This window comes from Malus domestica, chromosome 16 (genome assembly GCF_042453785.1).
Source record: "Malus domestica chromosome 16, GDT2T_hap1".
Classification (NCBI taxonomy): domain Eukaryota; kingdom Viridiplantae; phylum Streptophyta; class Magnoliopsida; order Rosales; family Rosaceae; genus Malus; species Malus domestica.
The window spans coordinates 27,147,292-27,166,615 of NC_091676.1; the positions used below are offsets into that span (position 1 = coordinate 27,147,292).

The 19,324-nt window shown below is 38.0% G+C and overlaps 1 protein-coding gene across 1 annotated transcript; it reads left to right on the forward strand.

The window, feature by feature from the left end:
* Nucleotides 1-558: 558 nt before the first annotated feature.
* LOC114822296 (uncharacterized mitochondrial protein AtMg00810-like) lies at nucleotides 559-5,249 on the forward strand. The gene is made up of 3 exons (XM_029096628.1): nucleotides 559-838; nucleotides 4,476-4,579; nucleotides 4,653-5,249. The coding sequence occupies exons 1-3, from the start codon at nucleotides 559-561 to the stop codon at nucleotides 5,247-5,249; spliced, it is 981 nt and encodes a 326-aa protein (XP_028952461.1).
* Nucleotides 5,250-19,324: the final 14,075 nt, after the last annotated feature.

Below are 19,324 nucleotides of genomic sequence, written 5' to 3' on the forward strand. Positions count from 1 at the left end.
GCTTGCAAAGGCAAAAGAATCAGAGGCTGCAGAGGTAGAAGAATCGAAGGCGGCAGAGGCACAAAGATCAAAGGCGGCTGAGACACAAGGACCAGAGGCGGACGATCCAGACGAAAAATATTGGTCGGATTCTAGTATGCTTAATTTATTTTTCGGCTAGAAATTTAATTTCATACTTTAATTCAACACTAACACATTCGGCTTTGGTCCGAGTATGAGCTCGTCGACGAATAGGCTCCCCTTGAAATGTCACCAGTCAGAGTATTTCGACCAGCAGAGAACCAGCACCGCCGCTTCCCCGAACAAGCTTTCTCCTGCTTTGCAAACTCCTGTCGGAGTGACTGGGATGACACCTAGGATTTACTTGGGTCACTCGATATACAAAGGAAATGCAGCTCTTACTGGATAGCCCAAAGCTCCAGAGTTCACCCCTTTAAATTGATGAGGTAGCTCTTTCCCAGAAAGGTTTTGTGCTACTTCAGCTTGTTCCAGTAGCAAGTATTCATGTATATGACTGGAATAGAAAGCAGGTGATTCACCTGGTTTTGTGCTACTTTCATGACGACGACGACGAGTCATGGTGGAGGGCGACGGTATAGCCATGGATTTTTCGGCCGAAGAGACATCGTCGTCCTTCTCTTCGCCTTCGAGATGGGTGGTCTAGTAATTAGTGGCCTACCAAGTCCTACTGTTCAGCAGCCACGACCATTTTTCAGCAGCCTCACCATTTCCCAAGTTGCAGACATAGCCACTCATGACACCAGGGTCAAGGTTGAGCTCTCTGAGTCGGCCAAGGCTGGGGTCAAGGCCAGCAGTGATTGGGTCATGGACAGCATGGGCAAAGGGACAAGATAAGATTCTTCATCATGAACCTGCCTATTTTTTGAAAACCAACTGTCGACCACTAACTTCTGAATCATGCATGTTCCTCTTTTCTGAAAAAAAAGGAAAAAAGAAAAGCAAAAGCAGAAAGCAAAAGAGAAAGTAAAAGAAGATACAAAGAAGCAAACATCATGCGATGGTGATGGCATGCAGAAAAGGGAATTATGGGCGTGACCCATTGAGCAGAGGATCAGATTTATTTTTGAATGATGTAATTTATTTTCCTTATCTTTCGGAAACATCTGTATAAACCCCATCAGAGGGTAATAAAAAAAAAAGGGCAAGCCCAAAATAATGGGCTGGAATGTTATGTGGAGGGCGAATGCCCATATGCCCAAAAAAGCCATGCCCTCTATTATCACCAATCAGGTGATCAAAAGTACGCACAGTACTACAAAAACTTATTCGGCAGCCTGCTGCTATTACCACCAACCAGGTGATCAAAAGTACGCCCAGTACTCCAAATTTATTCAGCAACCTGCCACTATTATCACCAACCAGGTGATTAAAAGTACGCCCAAGTACTCTAAAATTATTCGGCAGCCTGCCGCTATTATCACCAACCAGGTGATCAAAAGTACGTCCAGTACTCCAAAATTATACATGAGCATCACTCATGTCAATCATACATAAACATTCATGAGCATCACTCATGTCAATCATACATAAACATTCATGACCATCATTCATGTCAACATCCATAAGCATCACTCATGTCAACATCCATGAGCATCACTCATGTCAATCAGCTTCGAAAGCTTCATTTACAGAGCTCTAGCTTTAAAAGCTTCATTTACAGAGCTCTAGCTTCAAAAGCTTCATTTACAAAAGCTCTAGCTTCAAAAGCTTCATTTACAAAAGCTCCAGCTTCAAAAGCTTTATTTATAGAGCTCTAGCTTCAAAAGCTCCATTTACAAAAGCTCCAGCTTCAAAAGCTTCATTTACAGAGCTTTAGCTTCAAAAGCTTCATTTACAGAGCTCTAGTTTCAAAAGCTTCATTTACAAAGCTCTAGCTTCAAAAGCTTCATTTACAAAGCTCTAGCTTCAAAAGCTTCATTTACAAAGCTCTAGCTTCAAAGCTTCACTTGCAAAGCTTCACCTACAAAGCTTCAGTGCAGGGTATACAAATACCGTCTTCGAACAACCGCCAATTCGGCCCATACATGGATTCAATTTGAAGTCTTCAGCCAACAGACTCTATTGACCGAAGACTTGGGGGACTACATTATGTACTATATATTGGGCCTCAATTGGGCCTCATGAAAAATACTTGGGGGACTTCGCCCATTATTTATGTATTGAGGAGCGAGCCCTTATTTTATAAAAGGGACTCCCTCACCTTCATTAGAGAGCATTGCCGCCTACTAAGCAACCGCCTCACAGCGAGCATCACTCCTAACCCATTATTCATGTACTGAGGAGCGAGCCCTTATTTTATAAAATGGACTCCCTCACCTTCATTAGAGAGCATCAATTATTCATGTACTGAGGAGCGAGACTTTATCTTATAAAAGGGACTTCCTCACCATCATTAGAGAGTATCGCCGCCTGCTGAGCAACCGCCTTGCCGCGAGCATCAACTCTAGCCCACAATTTATGTATTAAGGAGCGAGCCCTTATTTTATAAAAGGGACTCCCTCACATTCATTAGAGAGCATCGCCGCCAATTGAGCAACCGCCTCACTGCGAGCATCACTCCTAACCCATTATTCATGTACTGAGGAGCGAGCCCTTATTTTATAAAATGGACTCCCTCATCTTCATCAGAGAGCACCAATTATTCATGTACTGAGAAGCGAGACCTTATTTTATAAAATGGACTTCCTCACCATCATTAGAGAGCATCGCTGCTTGCTGAGCAACCGCCTCGCCGCGAGCATCAACTCTAGCCCACCATTTATGTATTGAGGAGCGAGCCCTTATTCTATAAAAGGGACTCTCTCACCTTTAACGCCACAAGCCGAGCCAACCAAGGCAACATAAGCCACAAGCAGAGCAGCCTCGCAACATGTGCTACTTCTAGTTGAGCATCATTTCACTTTGAGCACCGCCTCATATCCAGTATCAGTTCAAGAAGACATCTAGTTACTTTGGCCCACACATGGACTGAATTTCAAGTCTCCAGCCAAAAGACTCTCTTGACTGAAGACTTGGGGGACTACTGTTTATACCATACTTAGGGCCTCCGTATTTAGACCTCGTATAAATACTCGGGGGACTCAAATGTAATTATGTAATAAATAGAGGGGCAAATATGTAAAAAGAGGAGGAGCCCTTATTCTATAAAAGGGCCTCCTCACCCTCACAAACAAAAGCCTCCTTACATCTCCTAAGCTCTAAGCTCTCTCATGCTCTCACCCTCACAATCAAACTCTTACAGAGAAATACACTATCAGTGTGTACGTAGCCCAAACCTTGGGTGAACCACGATACATCTTGTGTTATTTACTTTCTTACAGATTCACGGTCGGATTTCCATTGTTTCAAGATCCATCCGGTTTTGTGCATCAACAGTATATATGGCAATTTTGATTGAGGTGCTTTTGAAACAGCAATTGCCATTCAATTTTCTGCACATATTTGGAATGAAACATATTTCATATTATATAGGAATTGTAGAAAACGTGATTTATGCATTTAAAATAATTAAAAGGGTTTTTAGATTTTAAGGTTTTCATAAGATTGTTTTTAGATTTTAATCTGAATGGTTTTCAAAATCTAATATAAGTCCATATTTTTAAAACTTACCATATTTAAGTAATTATAGCACATTTATTATTTATAAACTTACAATTTGAAATTCTTTACCCATTTATAACTAATGTATTTTTTGTGCTCCAATCATATTAATAAATAAAAATTTATTCAAAATTCAAAATCTTAATTATTAAAAAAATTCAACAACAAAACAAAACTAATTTATATCGGTACATAACTTTTGGTTCCTTATTTTATTCAAAGGTACGGAAGGATCGCTACATAACTTTAAGTACCTTATTTACTCATAGGTACAAAAGTATTGGTACATAACTTTAGATTCCTTATTTTACTCATAGGTACAGAAGTATTCGTATGTAAATTTAGGTATGAATGTATCGGTACATAACTTTCAGTACAAATGTATCGATACGTAACTATAGTATCTATAACATACATACATATGTACGTAATATGTATATACATATATATGGAGAAATTGACACACAACGAAAAATATGTGATAATATATGACTTTTCTTATTATGGGAGCTTAATAATAATTACCAATGATAAATAACATTTTTATTATTTATGGAAAATATGGGAATCAATATAACCTACAAATAAAAAACTTAATAATTATTACAACCTATTTTATATTCAAAAGTTACAATTAAATGCCAATGATTGAAATTAGTTTTTAATCTTAAACAAGGTTTTATTCAAAAAGTAATCATAGATGAGGATAGGAATATTATTTTCCCATAAATGTAAATCCATACAATATTGGCAATAAGTACGCCACCTCTATGGCTTGAAGCAAGCTCCTATAGCCTAGAATGATCGATTTGCAAAGTTCCTGCCTAAGTTGGGATTTGTCAATACATATGCAGATTCTTCTCTGTTTGTCAAATATGTTGAAAATACAGTTGTGATCCTTCTGCTTTATGTGGATGATATAATCATCACTGGGAGTGCTACAACTTCAATTCCACAGGTTATCAGTGCTCTTAATACTGAGTTCGATATCAAAGATCTGGGGGCCTTACATTTTCTTCTTGGGCATTCAGATTTCCAAGACTACCAGTGGATTGTTTCTGTCCCAAACTAAATACATTCATGATTTGTTAGTGAAGACTGAAATGCTTGAAGCAAAGGCCTGTGACACACCATGCCTTCCATATAATCGCCTTCTTAAAGATGATGGTGATCCTTATGCTAATCCTAGTGCTTATAGGAGTATTGTGGGAGCTTTACAATATCTTACTTTCACTAGGCCTGACATTGCATTTTCAGTGCATCGGGTATGCCAATTTATGCATAAACCTATGTTAGCTCATTATATTACTGTAAAACGAATTCTCAAGTACTTAAAAGGTACTATGAATGTGGGTGTTACCTATACTCGAGGAGATCTTCACCTCAAGGCCTTTAGTGATACAGATTGGGCAGGAGATCCCAATGACAGACGGTCCACTACGGGGTTGGTTGTGTTATTAGGTTCAAATCCCATATCTTGGTCCTCAAAGAAACAAAACATTGTATCTAGATCATCTACTAAAGTAGAATATAGAGCTCTTTCTTCCACTTATGCAGAATTGGACTGGATTAAGCAACTGCTTGCATTTCTGCATATTCCCGTGACTATATTTCCAGTCCTTTTGTGATAACTTGTCAGCTATTGCCCCTATCATTTAATCCTATGCAACACCAGAAGGCTAAGCATATTGAAATCGATGTTCATTTTGTTCGAGAACGGGTGGCCAAGGAACAGTTGATAGTGCAGTTTGTTTCGTCCTAAGAACAATTTGCTGATTTATTGACCAAAGGTTTAAGTGGTCCTTTGTTTAGAACTCATTGTATCTAGGCCTGGCAAACGTGTCGTGTCTGTCGTGTTCGTTTTCGTGTAACACCTGATATCTTAACGGGTCGTGTCGTGTCATACCTGTTATCTTAACAGGTCCTTAACAGGTCGGGTCACTTTAAAGTGACCCGACCCGTTAAGAAAAATATATTTTTTTCTTAAATTTGCACATACCACACTATGCCACATAAATATTACTTCAAAACATTAAAACACATAATTTAATATATATATATATATATAATTATATTATATAATTATTTTAGTTTTTAGGGGTATAAAATTGTTAAATTAATATATATAATTATTATAGTTTATTCATACTTTCATTAAGTATAACATAAGATTTTGTGGTATCCACTAGTGTAATTTTTTAAATTGAATATCAAATTCATTTATTGTATTCATATAGGGTCAAGGAGTGTAGCAATAAAAAATCATCAAAATCGGAGTTAAAATAACCGTTAAATCGTGATTTTTCATTTTATAACCGTCGAAAAGTTTTCTCCCGTTACTTGATCTCTAAATGTTTTTTTTTACAATTTTTGGCGTATGCGATATTGAAGTATATACAAACATGTTTGACGGTTGATCGTTGAAACTAGTTTCGTAGAATACGTATCCCATCAAAACAATAGATTCATTAACACTTAAGAGTTTATTCTTACTTTCATTAAGATTTTGTGGTATCCACTAGTGTAAATATTTTAAATTGAAGATCAAATTCATTCATTGTATTCATATAGGGTCAATGAGTGTAGCTGTAAAAACTCATCAAAATCGGAGTTAAAATAACCGTCAAATCGTGATTTTTGCTTTTATAACTGTCGAAAGGTTTTATCTCGTTACTTGATCTCTATATTTTTGTTTTTTTTCAATTTTTGCCATATGCGATCTCAAAGTATATACAATCATGTTTGACAGTTGGATCGTTGAAACTAATTTCGTAGAATGTGTATCCCATCAAAACAATAGATTCACTAAAATTTAAGAGTTTATTCATAATTTCATTAATATAACATAAGATTTTGTGGTATCCACTAGTGTAAATATTTTAAATTGAAGATCGAATTCATTCATTGTATTCATATAGGGTCAAGGAGTGTAGCTGTAAAGAATCATCAAAATCGGAGTTAAAATAATCGTTAAATCGTGATTTTTCTTTTTATAACCATCGAAAAGTTTTGTCCTGTTACTTGATCTCTGAATATTTGTTTTTTGCAATTTTTGGCGTATGCGATATACAAACATGTTTACGGTTGGATCGTTGAAACTAGTTTTGTAGAATGTGTATCCCATCAAAACAATAGATTCACTAACACTTAAGAGTTTATTCATACTTTCATTAAGTATAACATAAGATTTTGTGGTATCCACTAGTGTAAATATTTTAAATTGAAGATCGAATTCTTTCATTGTATTCATATAGGGTCAAAGAGTGTAACTGTAAAAAATAATCAAAATCGAAGTTAAAATAACCATTAAATCGTGATTTTTTTGTTTTATAACCGTCGAAAAGTTTTGTTCGGTTACTTAATCTCTAAATGTTTATTTTTTACAATTTTGGCGTATACGATCTTGAAGTATATACAAACATGTTTGACGGTTGGATTGTTGAACCTAGTTTCGTAGAATGCGTATCCCATCAAAACAATAGATTCACTAACACTTAAGAGTTTATTCATACTTTCATTAAGTATAACATAAAATCCACTAGTGTAAATATTTTAAATTGAAGATCGAATTCATTCATTATATTCATATAGGGTCAAGGAGTGTAGCTGTAAAAAATCATAAAAATCGGAGTTAAAATAACTGTTAAATCGTGATTTTTCGTTTTATAACCGTCGAAAAGTTTTATTTCGTTACTTGATCTCTGAATATTTGCTTTTTGTGATTTTTTAATGATGCGATCTCGAAGCATATACAAACAAGTTTGACGGTTGGATCGTTGAAATTAGTTTCATATAATTCGTATCCCATCAAATTCAATGGTATATATATATATTTATTAAGTAGATTTAAATCTATTTATTTTGTACGTATAATTATTATAGTTTTTAGGGGTATAAAATTAATTTAAAATTATATATATATTTATATAATTATTATAGTTAATATTTTGGGGGTATAATTATTATAGTATATATAATTATTATAATTATTATAGTTAATTTAATATATATATATATATATATAATTATAGTCTTATTGAGGGTTATAAAATTATTAAATTAATATTCTACTTATCGTGTATCGTGTTACCCACGTGTATTGTGACATCCCACATCGCCCAGGGGAGTGATCCTTAAATGTATATTCTCATTTCTACCTAGTGCGAGGCCTTTTAGGAGCTCACTGGCTTTGGGTTCCGTAGGAACTTTGAAGTTAAGCGAGAAGGAGGCTAGAGCACTCCCAGGATGGGTGACCCACTGGGAAGTTGCTCGTGAGTTCCCAAAAACAAAATCGTGAGGGAATGGTAAGCCCAAAACGGACAGTATCGTGCTACGGTGGTAGAGCGGGCCTGGGATATGGTGGACCCGGGTAAGGATGTGACAAATGGTATCAGAGCCAATCCTTGGCCGGAAGTGTGTCGAAGAGGACGTTGGGCCCCTAAGGGGGGTGGATTGTGACATCCCATATCGCCTAGGGGAGTGATCCTTAAATGTATATTCTCATCCCTACCTAGCACGAGGCCTTTTGGGAGCTCACTGGCTTCGGGTTCTGTAGGAACTTCGAAGTTAAGCGAGAAAGAGGCTAGAACACTCCCAGGATGGGTGACCCACTGGGAAGTTGTTCGTGAGTTCCCAAAAACAAAACCGTGAGGGAATGGTAAGCCCAAAGCAGACAATATCGTGCTACGGTAGTAGAGCGGGCTCGGGATATGGTGGACCCGGGCAGGGATGTGACATGTATACCTGAATCAACCCGTTATCTTAACAGGTGCTATCGGGTTACCCGATAACGACCCGATTCGTTATCGTGTTGACCCGAACACCTGTTAATTTCGTGTTGTGTCGTGTCGGGTTATCGGGTTGTGTCAGAAATTGCCAGGCCTAATTGTATCAATCTGATGCTTAGTTCATTAAAGCATGAGCTTGCGGGGGATGTTAGAATATATATTCAATGGTCCATGATTGTGACACTTGTCACAATCTTGGTGTATTGGTTAGTTAGTGACTAGTTTTGTAACTGCCTATACAAGGCAAGGTTGTTGTATTACTTAGTAAGAAAGAAATAGGGGTGTGATATCCACACACCCCATTTTACTTCTCGCACACCTTTTTAATTTTCGACCGTTGAATCAGATGAATTAAAGAAGATTAATGAACAGAAATAATCAAGAGGTGTGTGAGAAGTAAAATGAGGTGTGTGGATAGCACACCCCAAGAAATATACTTTACAGAAAATTCTCTTCTCTCCTCCTTCCTCTCTCTCTACTTTCTCTCTCTAGTTCTTGCATACTATAGAAAGATTACATAAAGATATACAGTCCAATTCATGAAGATTAACAGAATCCAATGGAGGCTTTGGAGTTGTGGAGGGGGCAGGTGTGTGAGTTTAGAGATGTGATGGTTAAGATTGATAACCAGGGACCGTGGCATCATGGAAGTATTCCGTCGGCAAGGGGCGTGCAGGGAGGTTGGAAGATGTTGAGTATCAATACCACATCAGCATCAGTAGTAAAGGCCACCTCAGCAGAGTTTGTTAAATGATTGTTAAAGCTGTAAGAGTTTGTTAAAATGTTAGTTGAGTCTGTTAACATTTAGCTTAAGGCACGTGTGCCTTCTCCCAGCTATACAAGTCTGGTTGTATCTCATTTGTAAAGCACAGATTAAATAATCAAAAGCATTTTGAGCTACTTGTTCTCTTTCAATTGTTTCTCTCTCTAATTCTTCATTTTCCTCCATTCCTTATTGCCCTCTGATTCTTTTTCAATGTAGTTAATAGAAGAAGCCAGAATTTGGAACTTTGAAAATTAATTGCGATGGTGCTTGGAACTCAAAGACGAGGTTGGGTGGTTTTGGGTGGGTGTTAAGAGACTTTGCCGGGATTTTAAAGCGAGCTAGGGCTGTGGGGAAATTTATTTTTTGTTCTGCCGCTGCAGTTAAGGCTGCTGCCGTAAGGGCAGCATTGATGTTTTGTAGAAATAGCGGCTGTACAAAGGTGGAGCTGGAATCTGACTTCCAATCTTTTATTCGTACGATTGATAGACAGATGGAAAGGGATGCATTATTAGAAGGGGTGCTGCTTGATATTGATTATTTAGCTATGCATTTTGATTTTGTTTAAGTTCGGGTTCGTTCCGCGGGAAGGTAACTTGGCTGTTCACGAGGTAGCTTCGTTTGCTACCAAGTATGGGCGCCAGTTCCTTTAGTATGAAATTGGTCTGTATTTTTATTTAATATTCTTGTAGTTGATATAAACTTTGTCATTCGGCTTTAAAAAATATCTATCTTTTTGACAAAAAAAAATTATATTTATTTTATAAGAAAATAAGGTACCAATCAAACGTATCAATGCTGAAAAATCAAACGTACCAATGTTGAAAATATTGGCCCAATCAATAATATGTACAGAACTAAACGTACCCAACAGAGTTGTTCTGACTTTGCAGGGGTGCCTCTTCTTGATATTTTTCTCCAATCTTAGTTTATTTTGGTTATTAATTTGAAAGAATTTGATACTTTTAATTGTATTTTCAATATAGGATTTCTAACTTTCCTTGGGGCAAAACGTGATCAAATGGATGAATTTTAGAGTAATTCCAATTGGAGGACGTTCGTGAGTCTCTCACCTTGATTGTATCAAAATATTAAAATTTTCCACAAAGCGGTTTATTTCTGGCATGAAATAAAGAAGCAGTAAGCGGTGTTAGAAAGTGAAGTTTTTAGGCTTAATTGCAATTTTTGAAGCCCAAAATGACCTCTGATGGGTTCATGGCCTTCTGGAGAAGTGTTCAGAATATCTCAAGCTTTAAATCTAGCTATTTCGGGCCAGTTTTGGAGCAGATGTGGGTCCAAAACATGGTTGTGCAGATTTTGGGTGAATTTTACTAGTTAATTTAGGATTTTTTTTTTCCTAGTTTATCTTAATTTATTTTGTTTCCTAGTTTTATTCTAAGACCTTTTCTATGTAGGGTTTTATTTTCTAGTAATATAAATAAGGCTATTTAGCCATTAGGGTTAAGAGAGAGAGAACGCATCAATTTATATTATATTTGGATGAGAAAAATAAACTTAGGATTTTGATAAAGGTCAGAATTTATGAATTAATATGCACCAATTCCCTTATTTAGATTCATAAACATAGAAATTTAGAATTTCCGTGTGGAGAAAAACTTAGAATTTGAGACCTTCAATTCCTAGTTTAAATTCTATGTAAATAGGTGTCATTTCTAAATGTCTGAGTGAGAGTTTAAAAATAACAAATTCCATTTCAAATTCTATTGTTCTTTAAAGGTAGCCAAACAAGAAAATTCACAAATTCTAAAAAATTAAATTTTGTCATCTCAATTTCCGTCATTTTAAAATTCTTTACTAATTTGAAATTTCTTCATCCAAACAGACTGTTAGAGAATTCGGTTTAGAGAGCTTTTGACGATTCAAGTTTATTTACAAGGTGTATTCTATCATTTTTCTCTTTTAATAAGTTTTATGATGGTTCGTAACTAATTTCCGTTTGCTAGCGAGGCCACAAGCCTTAGCATGAATATGTTGTCACATCCCGGCCTGGGCCCCCACCACATCCCGGGCTCGATTCCACCGTAGCACGATATTGTCCGCTTTGGGACCTGACCACGCGTTCACGGTTTTGTTTCTGGGAACTCACACGAGAACTTCCCAATGGGTCACCCATCCTGGGAATGCTCTAACATGAACTCGCTTAACTTCGGAGTTCCGATGGAACCCGAAGCTAGGGAGCTCCCAAATGGCCTCGTGCTAGGTAGAGATGAGAATATACATATAAGGCTTACATGATCCACTCCCCTGGGCGATGTGGGATGTAACATATGTAATCTTTATTGAATTACTTATGAAATTGTGCATGTATACTTTGAATTATTAATCATTGTGTTTAAATTGTCTCTATATTGTAATGCTTAGCTATCATTAGGATGTATAGATAAGTAATCGGATGCAATTTGGCAAGAATATCATTGGAGGATTAATTATTGCTTCTTGTGATTGATAATCGTAATTTCATTTAAAGCGAATATCACGCTCTTAGGGGTTGGTTTTTCAAAGGGCTTTCACAAAACTTAATGATTCTTTTATGTTTATATTTGATCTGAATATCACACATGAGTTGCATGTTAGATATACGTTCTTGCTTGAATATCACGAGGAGAATATGCATTAGGAAAACCTAACTTTCAAAGTTGCATGTGTAAGTAATTGGTAAAACTACATAGGATTGTTAAGGTGACGGCGGAACCTTAGGCTTTTACAATTTGGTTTTCAGAACGTTTTCTTTAGTTTTATTTACTTTGCTAATTTCTTTAATTGTTTTAATTTAAAATTCATGTTTAATATTTTAGGTCACAAAATCAACATTTTCCAAACCTTGTTTCAAATAAATAACTAAGAATTAGTTTAAAAACAAATTATTCATTCAATTCCTGTGGAGAACGACCTTACTTGAGTTGCTATTCTATGAAGTATGTCATAGATGAAGTATGTCTTAACCTGTTGATAGAGATAGGGTTGCTTGATTGCAAGTATGTCTTAACTTGACATTACATTTATTTTGATTGTGGTAAGCCAATTTATGCACTCTTTAAAAAGGATCATATGAATGCAGTAAAGTCTGCTCCATGCAAAGGAATTATGTTTTCAAAGAATGGTAACTTGAAGAGACAGGTAAATTAATTTAGATTGGGCAAGAAATGTAATTGACAGGCAATTCATATAAGTTTATTTCAAAATTGTGGTGGAAACCTTGTCATTTAAAAAAGCAAGAAACAAAAGGTGGCGGCCTGTTCTAGTATTAAAGTAAAATTTTGAGGTATGACATAAGGGCTTTGTGTATTGAAGTAAAATTCAGATCTCTAATAATCTAGTTAATGTTGTGATTGTAAATCCTAGACTAGATTTGATTCTAGTTATTCTTTCCTATATGGATTTGTATTCCTTGGGGATGAAGGATTTCTTCTCTCCTTTTACTACTATAAATAAAGGCACTACGTAGGGGGATAACATATCCTCAATACCCAATTTCCTACAATTCTACAAAAACATCTCTCTTCTCTCTACCCTTGTCGCCGACCCTCTTCTTCTTGTCAGATAAACTATGCTACAACACGTTATCAGCAAGCTCCTACTGCTGCGCTTAGGAATTTGATGTTGAAGTTTTTTCTGCATCAAACCAGTTCATCCATATCATCACACAATCAGGTTCTTTCAAAACAACAGTTTTTATCTCGATATTTTTGCAGCCCTGATAGCATGAGCATTCACCAGAATGCATGACCCAACTTTTTGTTTTTTGAATTTTAGATTATACATAAATTGTGTATGCATTATATTCATAATTGTTGAATTATGTGAATTTGATATTGCCATGAATTGCATCAAATACATATACATGCATTATATTGTTGAATTGTATATGCATATAATTAAATTGAATTGGAATTTTTTTTATTTTTTTGAAATCGGGAAACCTAGGGTTCCTCAAACTGGTGACCCCTCGACACCACTGGCTCACATGAGCCCACCATGGGATGTGAAGCATCGGAGCAACACCCTTGCTCCATCTGAGAAGATGCCTTTGGCATCAAACCCTAACCTACGATGACGTCCAAAGTCGGCCATGGCTTCACTATCAATGTTCCTGGGAAATCACGCTTGCAAGTCTGATTGGGCCTTTTGCCATCGTCGAAGACGATGGATTTTTCTTAGAAATCCGATGAATATTGAAGAAATTCTTCAACGGATTCTTCGAATCCTCACCATTCTCGGACCTCCTCGACGTTGAAACCTAGGTTTTTGTCTATGATTTGGGTTCCTAGTTGAACCCTTATGCTTCGCCATGACGTGACCCCCGAGGAAAGTCGCCTAAAGTGACTCCAACGCTCTCTCGGTTATGTTCGGACACCCAGCACCACTGGGTGTCTCAAAGCACTTCAACCAGAGCCCAAGTGGGCCTCAGATCCTCGGTCTGTAACACACAGCGCCCGTTGGGCTTGCTGTTGCCGCTTGCTATCTTAGCCCAAAACAAAACCTAATTTGGTTTTAGGGTTTACCTGTCGCACGCCCTTTCTCTCGGCCCAATACCTAGGCTTGACCCAACATCGGCCCGAAGGGCCATGGTGTCTCAGCGTTGTGTGTCGCACTAGATCCCAGCTCCACTGGCGTAGCTGTTCCCCCCCCCCCCCCGTGTCGCGTCACATGTGATCCTGTCTCGTCTGGACCATCTTTTTGGGCTTGACTTCCATAGAAAACCAGTTTGGTTGCTATTGGGCCTGCAACCCATCATCACTTGGGGCCTGATCTACCCAAGCCTATCCTAGCCTATTCTTGAGCTTGGGCCATATGACTCCAGTCTACTTAGCCCACCTGTGGCCTTTGGTCTAATTTTTGGGCCTCTGAGTTTAATTGCCTAATTATTTTTAGGCCCAATGGGTTTTATATTTTTTCACCCACACTTTTAATTTGGCCCTAAGTCCAAAAAATTAATTCAATTATAATTTTAGACCTGAAGTTCTATTTGCATATTTTCTTGTTGCATATTTATGTGTATATATTTGCGTTTGTCTGCAGGAACATATGAACCTGAAATTCATAATTATTTTGAAACCTGAAGTTTCTATAAGCATGCATTGTTTGGAAACCTGAAGTTTTTCATTAAAAACATCACCCATGAAAACCCGAAGTTTTTTCATGCGAATATTAACCAATACATGTCTAATAGAACATGAATGTTCTACTCCTATGTGAATGGATTGATTTTTTTTTCTCCATTGCACTAATCATATTTTGTCCTTTATTTTGTGATTGGAACATGTCGAATTTGAAAAAACTTGACTTCATTGCTTTGGAGGTCTCTGGAAGGAACTACCTCAAGTGGGTCCAAGATGTGAAGCTCCACCTCACTGCAAAGAATTTACGTCTTACCATTGAAGATGAGAACAACCCTATTGGAGAAGTTTAGAAAGCCACTGCTATGATCTTAATCCGAAAACATATTCATGATGCCCTGCAAACTGAATATCTTGCTGAAGAGAATCCACGAGCACTATAGGTTGCTTTAGCTGATTGTTTTGATCACGAAAAGGACATCTTCTTGCTTGAAGCAAGACATGATTGGAAGCATTTGCGCTTCCAAGACTTTAAGTCTGTGAATGAATATAATTATGAAGTTTGTTGAATCCGATCATTTCTCAAGTTTTGTAATGAAACTTTGACTGAAGAGGATCTCCTAGAGAAGACCTATTTGAGATTCTCAGCTACTAATATTGTCTTGCAGCAACAATATAGAGCTCAGAAGTTCACTAAGTTCTCGGATTTGATCTTTGTTTTACTTATCGCTAAAAAGCAGAATCAACTGTTGATGAACAATCATCAAGCTTGACCTATTGGGTGATTAATGTGCCTGAAGCACACTATAACACAAACCAAAGCCCGAAACGCCAAAAGAGGTATGGTAGGGGCGGCCATAAGCCACCCCGCCAAGGTCAACAGAGTTAAAGACCATCCAAGGGAGGAAATAAAGCTTAGAAGCACCCAAACCTCTCTCTTAAGGCCCCAAATTTCAAGAATAAGGGCAAAACACCTAAAACCATGGATGCAGATATGTGATATTGCTGTGGTTCAAAAGACCATTGGTCCCATGTTTGCCGAGCTCCCTAAAAGGTTATAGCTGAATATCATTCTCGTCGTAAGAAGTTTGAATCGAACTTTGTGTAGGTGGACGACCGGGAGACTTCAAAGATTGAGGTTTCTAACTTTCAAGAGGCTATCACACCTATGGAAGATTAGAATCTTAGACATAGACTTATTTTTTAGTTGAAATAAGACCATGGGGCTGAATTCCACCTAGTGACCGAACCCCCTTTGTGTTTTTGGTTAAATTTTGAACAATTTTCCCTTATATTTGGATTATTTGTTGGTGATTTGTTTTTGGATATTAAGTTTTAATTAATTTTCCGTCCTTGAATACTTAAAATTATTTTGAATGGATATTTGTTTTTTAACTTTTATGCATGTGACCAATTCAAATTAATTTTTCATTCTAGGTATGACTAGTGGGGAAGTTAGTTGTATGGCAAATAGTGCAACCACGCACACCGTTTTGCATGAACCCATCTATTTCACTAACTTCATACCTAAGAATGCACCTCTGACAACCCTCTCAGGCCCTTCCAACCTGATCGATGGATAAGGTAAGACATGTATAATGTTGTCCAATGGTACAATCTTGACCATTGATGAGGCTGTTTATTCTCCATGTTCCAAAAGAAAGGACACTAGAGATAATAATTACCACGCTGAAACTGACGTAGAAAACAGAGTTGAATTTCTATGTATAACTTCCTACGAATAAGGCCAGAAGCGTATTCTAGAGAAGATGAAGTGTATCTTGAGTGGTCTGTATACTACGACCATACGCCTCATAGAAAGCCATTATGTGGTCGGCCTTACCTCTGGGACCTTGCACAAAATTACACTTTGGCATAATCGTTTAGGACATCCTGGACGAATAGCGATGCGCTATATCTTCAAATCATCACACGGAATCGCATGTTAAACATGTTCTATGGGAAAGCTTATCACTAAGCCTTCTTATGACAAGATTTGTTCGAATCCTCCAATTTTTCTACAACGGATTCAGGGGGACATTTATGGACCGATTCACCATTCATGCGGACCATTTAGATATTTTAAGGTTTTGGTTGATGCTTCCACACGTTGGTCACACGTGTGCTTGTTGTCCATAAGGAATGCTGCATTCTCCAAATTGTTGGGTCAGGTTATCAAGCTCAGGGCTTACTACCTTGATTATCCGATCAAATCTATTCGATGGGATAATGCTGGAGAATTCATATCAAAAACTTTTGATGACTATTGCATGTCAATTGGGGTTGAAGTTGAACATTTAATACCCCATGTTCACACCCAAAACGGCCTGGCAAAGGCATTTGTTGATGCACAAAACTGGATGGTCTTGGTACAACGTAAATCCGACCGTGAATCTGCATAAAATGTAAATGACACAAGAGTTATCGTGGTTCACCCCAAGGTTTGGGCTACATCCACACTGATTGTATTATATTTCTCTGTTGAAGAGGGAGAGAGAGCTTAGGGGATGTCAGGATGCTTAGGGTTTGTGAGGGTGAGGAGGCCCCTTTTATAGAATAAGGGCTCCTCCCCTAATTACATATTTGCCCATTCCTTTATTACATAATTACATTTAAGTCCCTCGAGTATTTATACGAGGTCTAAATACGAGGCCCTAAATATGGTGTAAACAGTAGTCCCCCAAGTCTTCAGTCAAGAGAGTCTTTTGGCTGGAGACTTGAAATTCAGTCCATGTGTGGGCCGAAGTAACTAGATGCCGTCTAGAACTGGTACTTGACATGTGGTGATGCTCAACATGAAGTGATGGAGGTGAGGCTGTTCGGCTAGAGGTGAGGGAGTCCTTTTTATAGAATAAGGGCTCGCTCCTCAATACATGAATAATGGGTGGTGCTCTCTCTAATGAAAGTGAAGGAATCCCTTTTATAGAATAAGGGCTCGCTCCTCAATACATAAATAATGGGCTAAGTCCCTCAAGTATTTTTCTTGAGGCCCAATATATGGTACATAATGTAGTCCCCCAAGTTTTCAGTCAAGAGAGTATTTTGGCTGGAGACTTGAAATTTGATCCATGTATGGGCCAAAGTGGCAGTTTGTTCGGCTAGAGGCGGTATTTGTATACCATGCACTGAAGCTTGGTAGGTGAAGCTTTGTAATTGAAGCTTTGTAATTGTAGCTTTTGAAGCTTTGTAATTGTAGCCCTGAAGCTTTGTGATTGTAGCCCTGAGGCTTTGTAATTGTAGCCCTGAGGCTTTTGTAATTGTAGCTCTGAAGCTTTGTAATTGAAGCTCTAAAGCTTTGTTTGACATGAGTGGTGCTCATGAATGTTGACATGAGTGATGCTCATGGATGTTAACGTGAGTGATGCTCATGAATGTTTATGTATGATTGTCATGAGTAATGCCCATGATTTTGGAGTACGGGTTGTACCTTTTGATCACCTGGTTGGTGATAATAGTGGCAGACTGCCGAATAATTTTTTGGAGTACTGGATGTACTTTTGATCACCTGGTTGGTGATAATGGCGGCGAGTTTGCCGAATAATTTTGAGGTACTAGTGAGCCCTCTTTTTGTTTTTGTTTTTGTTTTTTGTTTTTTTTTTTATTTTTTGTTTTTTTTTTTTGTTGTTTTTTTTTTACTGGGTACAATACCGGAGATACAGATGGTTATAACAGTACATATACCAGCAAAAATTCAAAATAATGTCTACGGTGCCCGCGTGTGCATGCATCCCTTCTTTCTCCACTTTTATCTTCTTTTGGTGAGTGTTCAACGTGAGCGTCAGTCCCCCACTTTCTTCATTTTCTCTTTTGCTCTGTTTTCCACCTTCCTGACCCATTTGCATGTTATTATCCTGGTGCCCATCTTTTCTGCTTTCTCTTTTGCTTTTATCATTGAATCATGTTGCAAAGCTGTAATGGCCAGCCCACCATTTTCTTTGCTGATTATTCCTTTCTCCATCTTTTCAGCTTTTTGTCCACCGACTGTTTTTCAGCTTTTTGTCCACCGACTGTTTGAACGACTCTGCTTTCTGGAAGACAAGCCATCCAGCTACTGTGAGGATTGAGATAGAGGTAGCGAAAAATAGGGCCACGATTGTAGAGGAAAATGAGAGAGAGGCGAGACTTGTTGCCACTTCATTGCAAAACGGCATCTCTCCAGTAGCGCCATTTCTTGGTGAGCACAGATAAATTAGAGCTCCCCTGGATCCGGCTCTCCTCGTTCCACATGCTCTGCCCCCTGATTGCAGAGAGGTGCGTGATCGAAAACCCCATCTGCAGGCCTGATGTGTTGTTGGATTTTAGGATATAAACTATATATGGGTCTTGTGGTTCTGCTGCAAAGTAAGCAATCCAAGATCCTAAACCAAAGATGTCGGACACGTGGGTAGACCCCAATGGTGTAAGCTCTTGATTCGGAGAAGAGTTCCTCCATGGTCTCCACAAATGGGTTTAGGCTTCTGATTTAAGACACGTAGAGAGTGAGAGGCACTGCAGAGAAGGCCAGTGTGAAGAACACCTGCAATACCATCATCTACCTATCTATCAATTCAAATCAAAACCCACAAAAATATGATCTCAAAGATTGGATTTTGATTAAAACCCAATTCAATTTTGAAGATTGTGATGCAGAAGAGAAGAGGGTTTTGGAGAGAATATTTCTCGAAATTGGAAGAAGAAGCTGGAGAGTGGGTGGAGAGAGAGAGAAGCTCCGGTGGTCGGCAGAGCTTCCAATGTGAAATCTCCATCTTCTCCTTCAATTCTCAAACTGTTGCCCCATCATTTACAGAGAAAGAATATCGAACACCCATCTCGAAGGCTTTCGTTCTTCATGGTGTTCCTTAGCTTGCAGTTGGATAAGTTTCCTTCACTTTGAAATGGGTTCTGGTTGAAAAAGTGCAGCCTCTTCACAGTAGACACAAACATGTGCCATGGGACATCTCCAACAAGCATCTTATCTCCTTCCTGATCATCTCCTGCATCACATCCAGGAACTCCGAGTTGAAAAAACTGTTGATCGTGCCCCGTCACCAAGCTCGTGAGCGCCACCCAGAACGTCATGGAACAGGTGTTTGCGG

What these genes read in the sequence shown, in the direction of transcription:
- LOC114822296 (XM_029096628.1), top strand. Translation starts at nt 559, where the DNA reads ATGACGACGACGACGAGTCATGGTGGAGGGCGACGGTATAGCCATGGA. An exon ending in TTGGGTCATGGACAGCATGG is followed by an intron (nt 839 to 4,475) that starts GCAAAGGGACAA and finishes ATACATATGCAG; the next exon opens with ATTCTTCTCTGTTTGTCAAA. An exon ending in CTACAACTTCAATTCCACAG is followed by an intron (nt 4,580 to 4,652) that starts GTTATCAGTGCT and finishes TTGGGCATTCAG; the next exon opens with ATTTCCAAGACTACCAGTGG.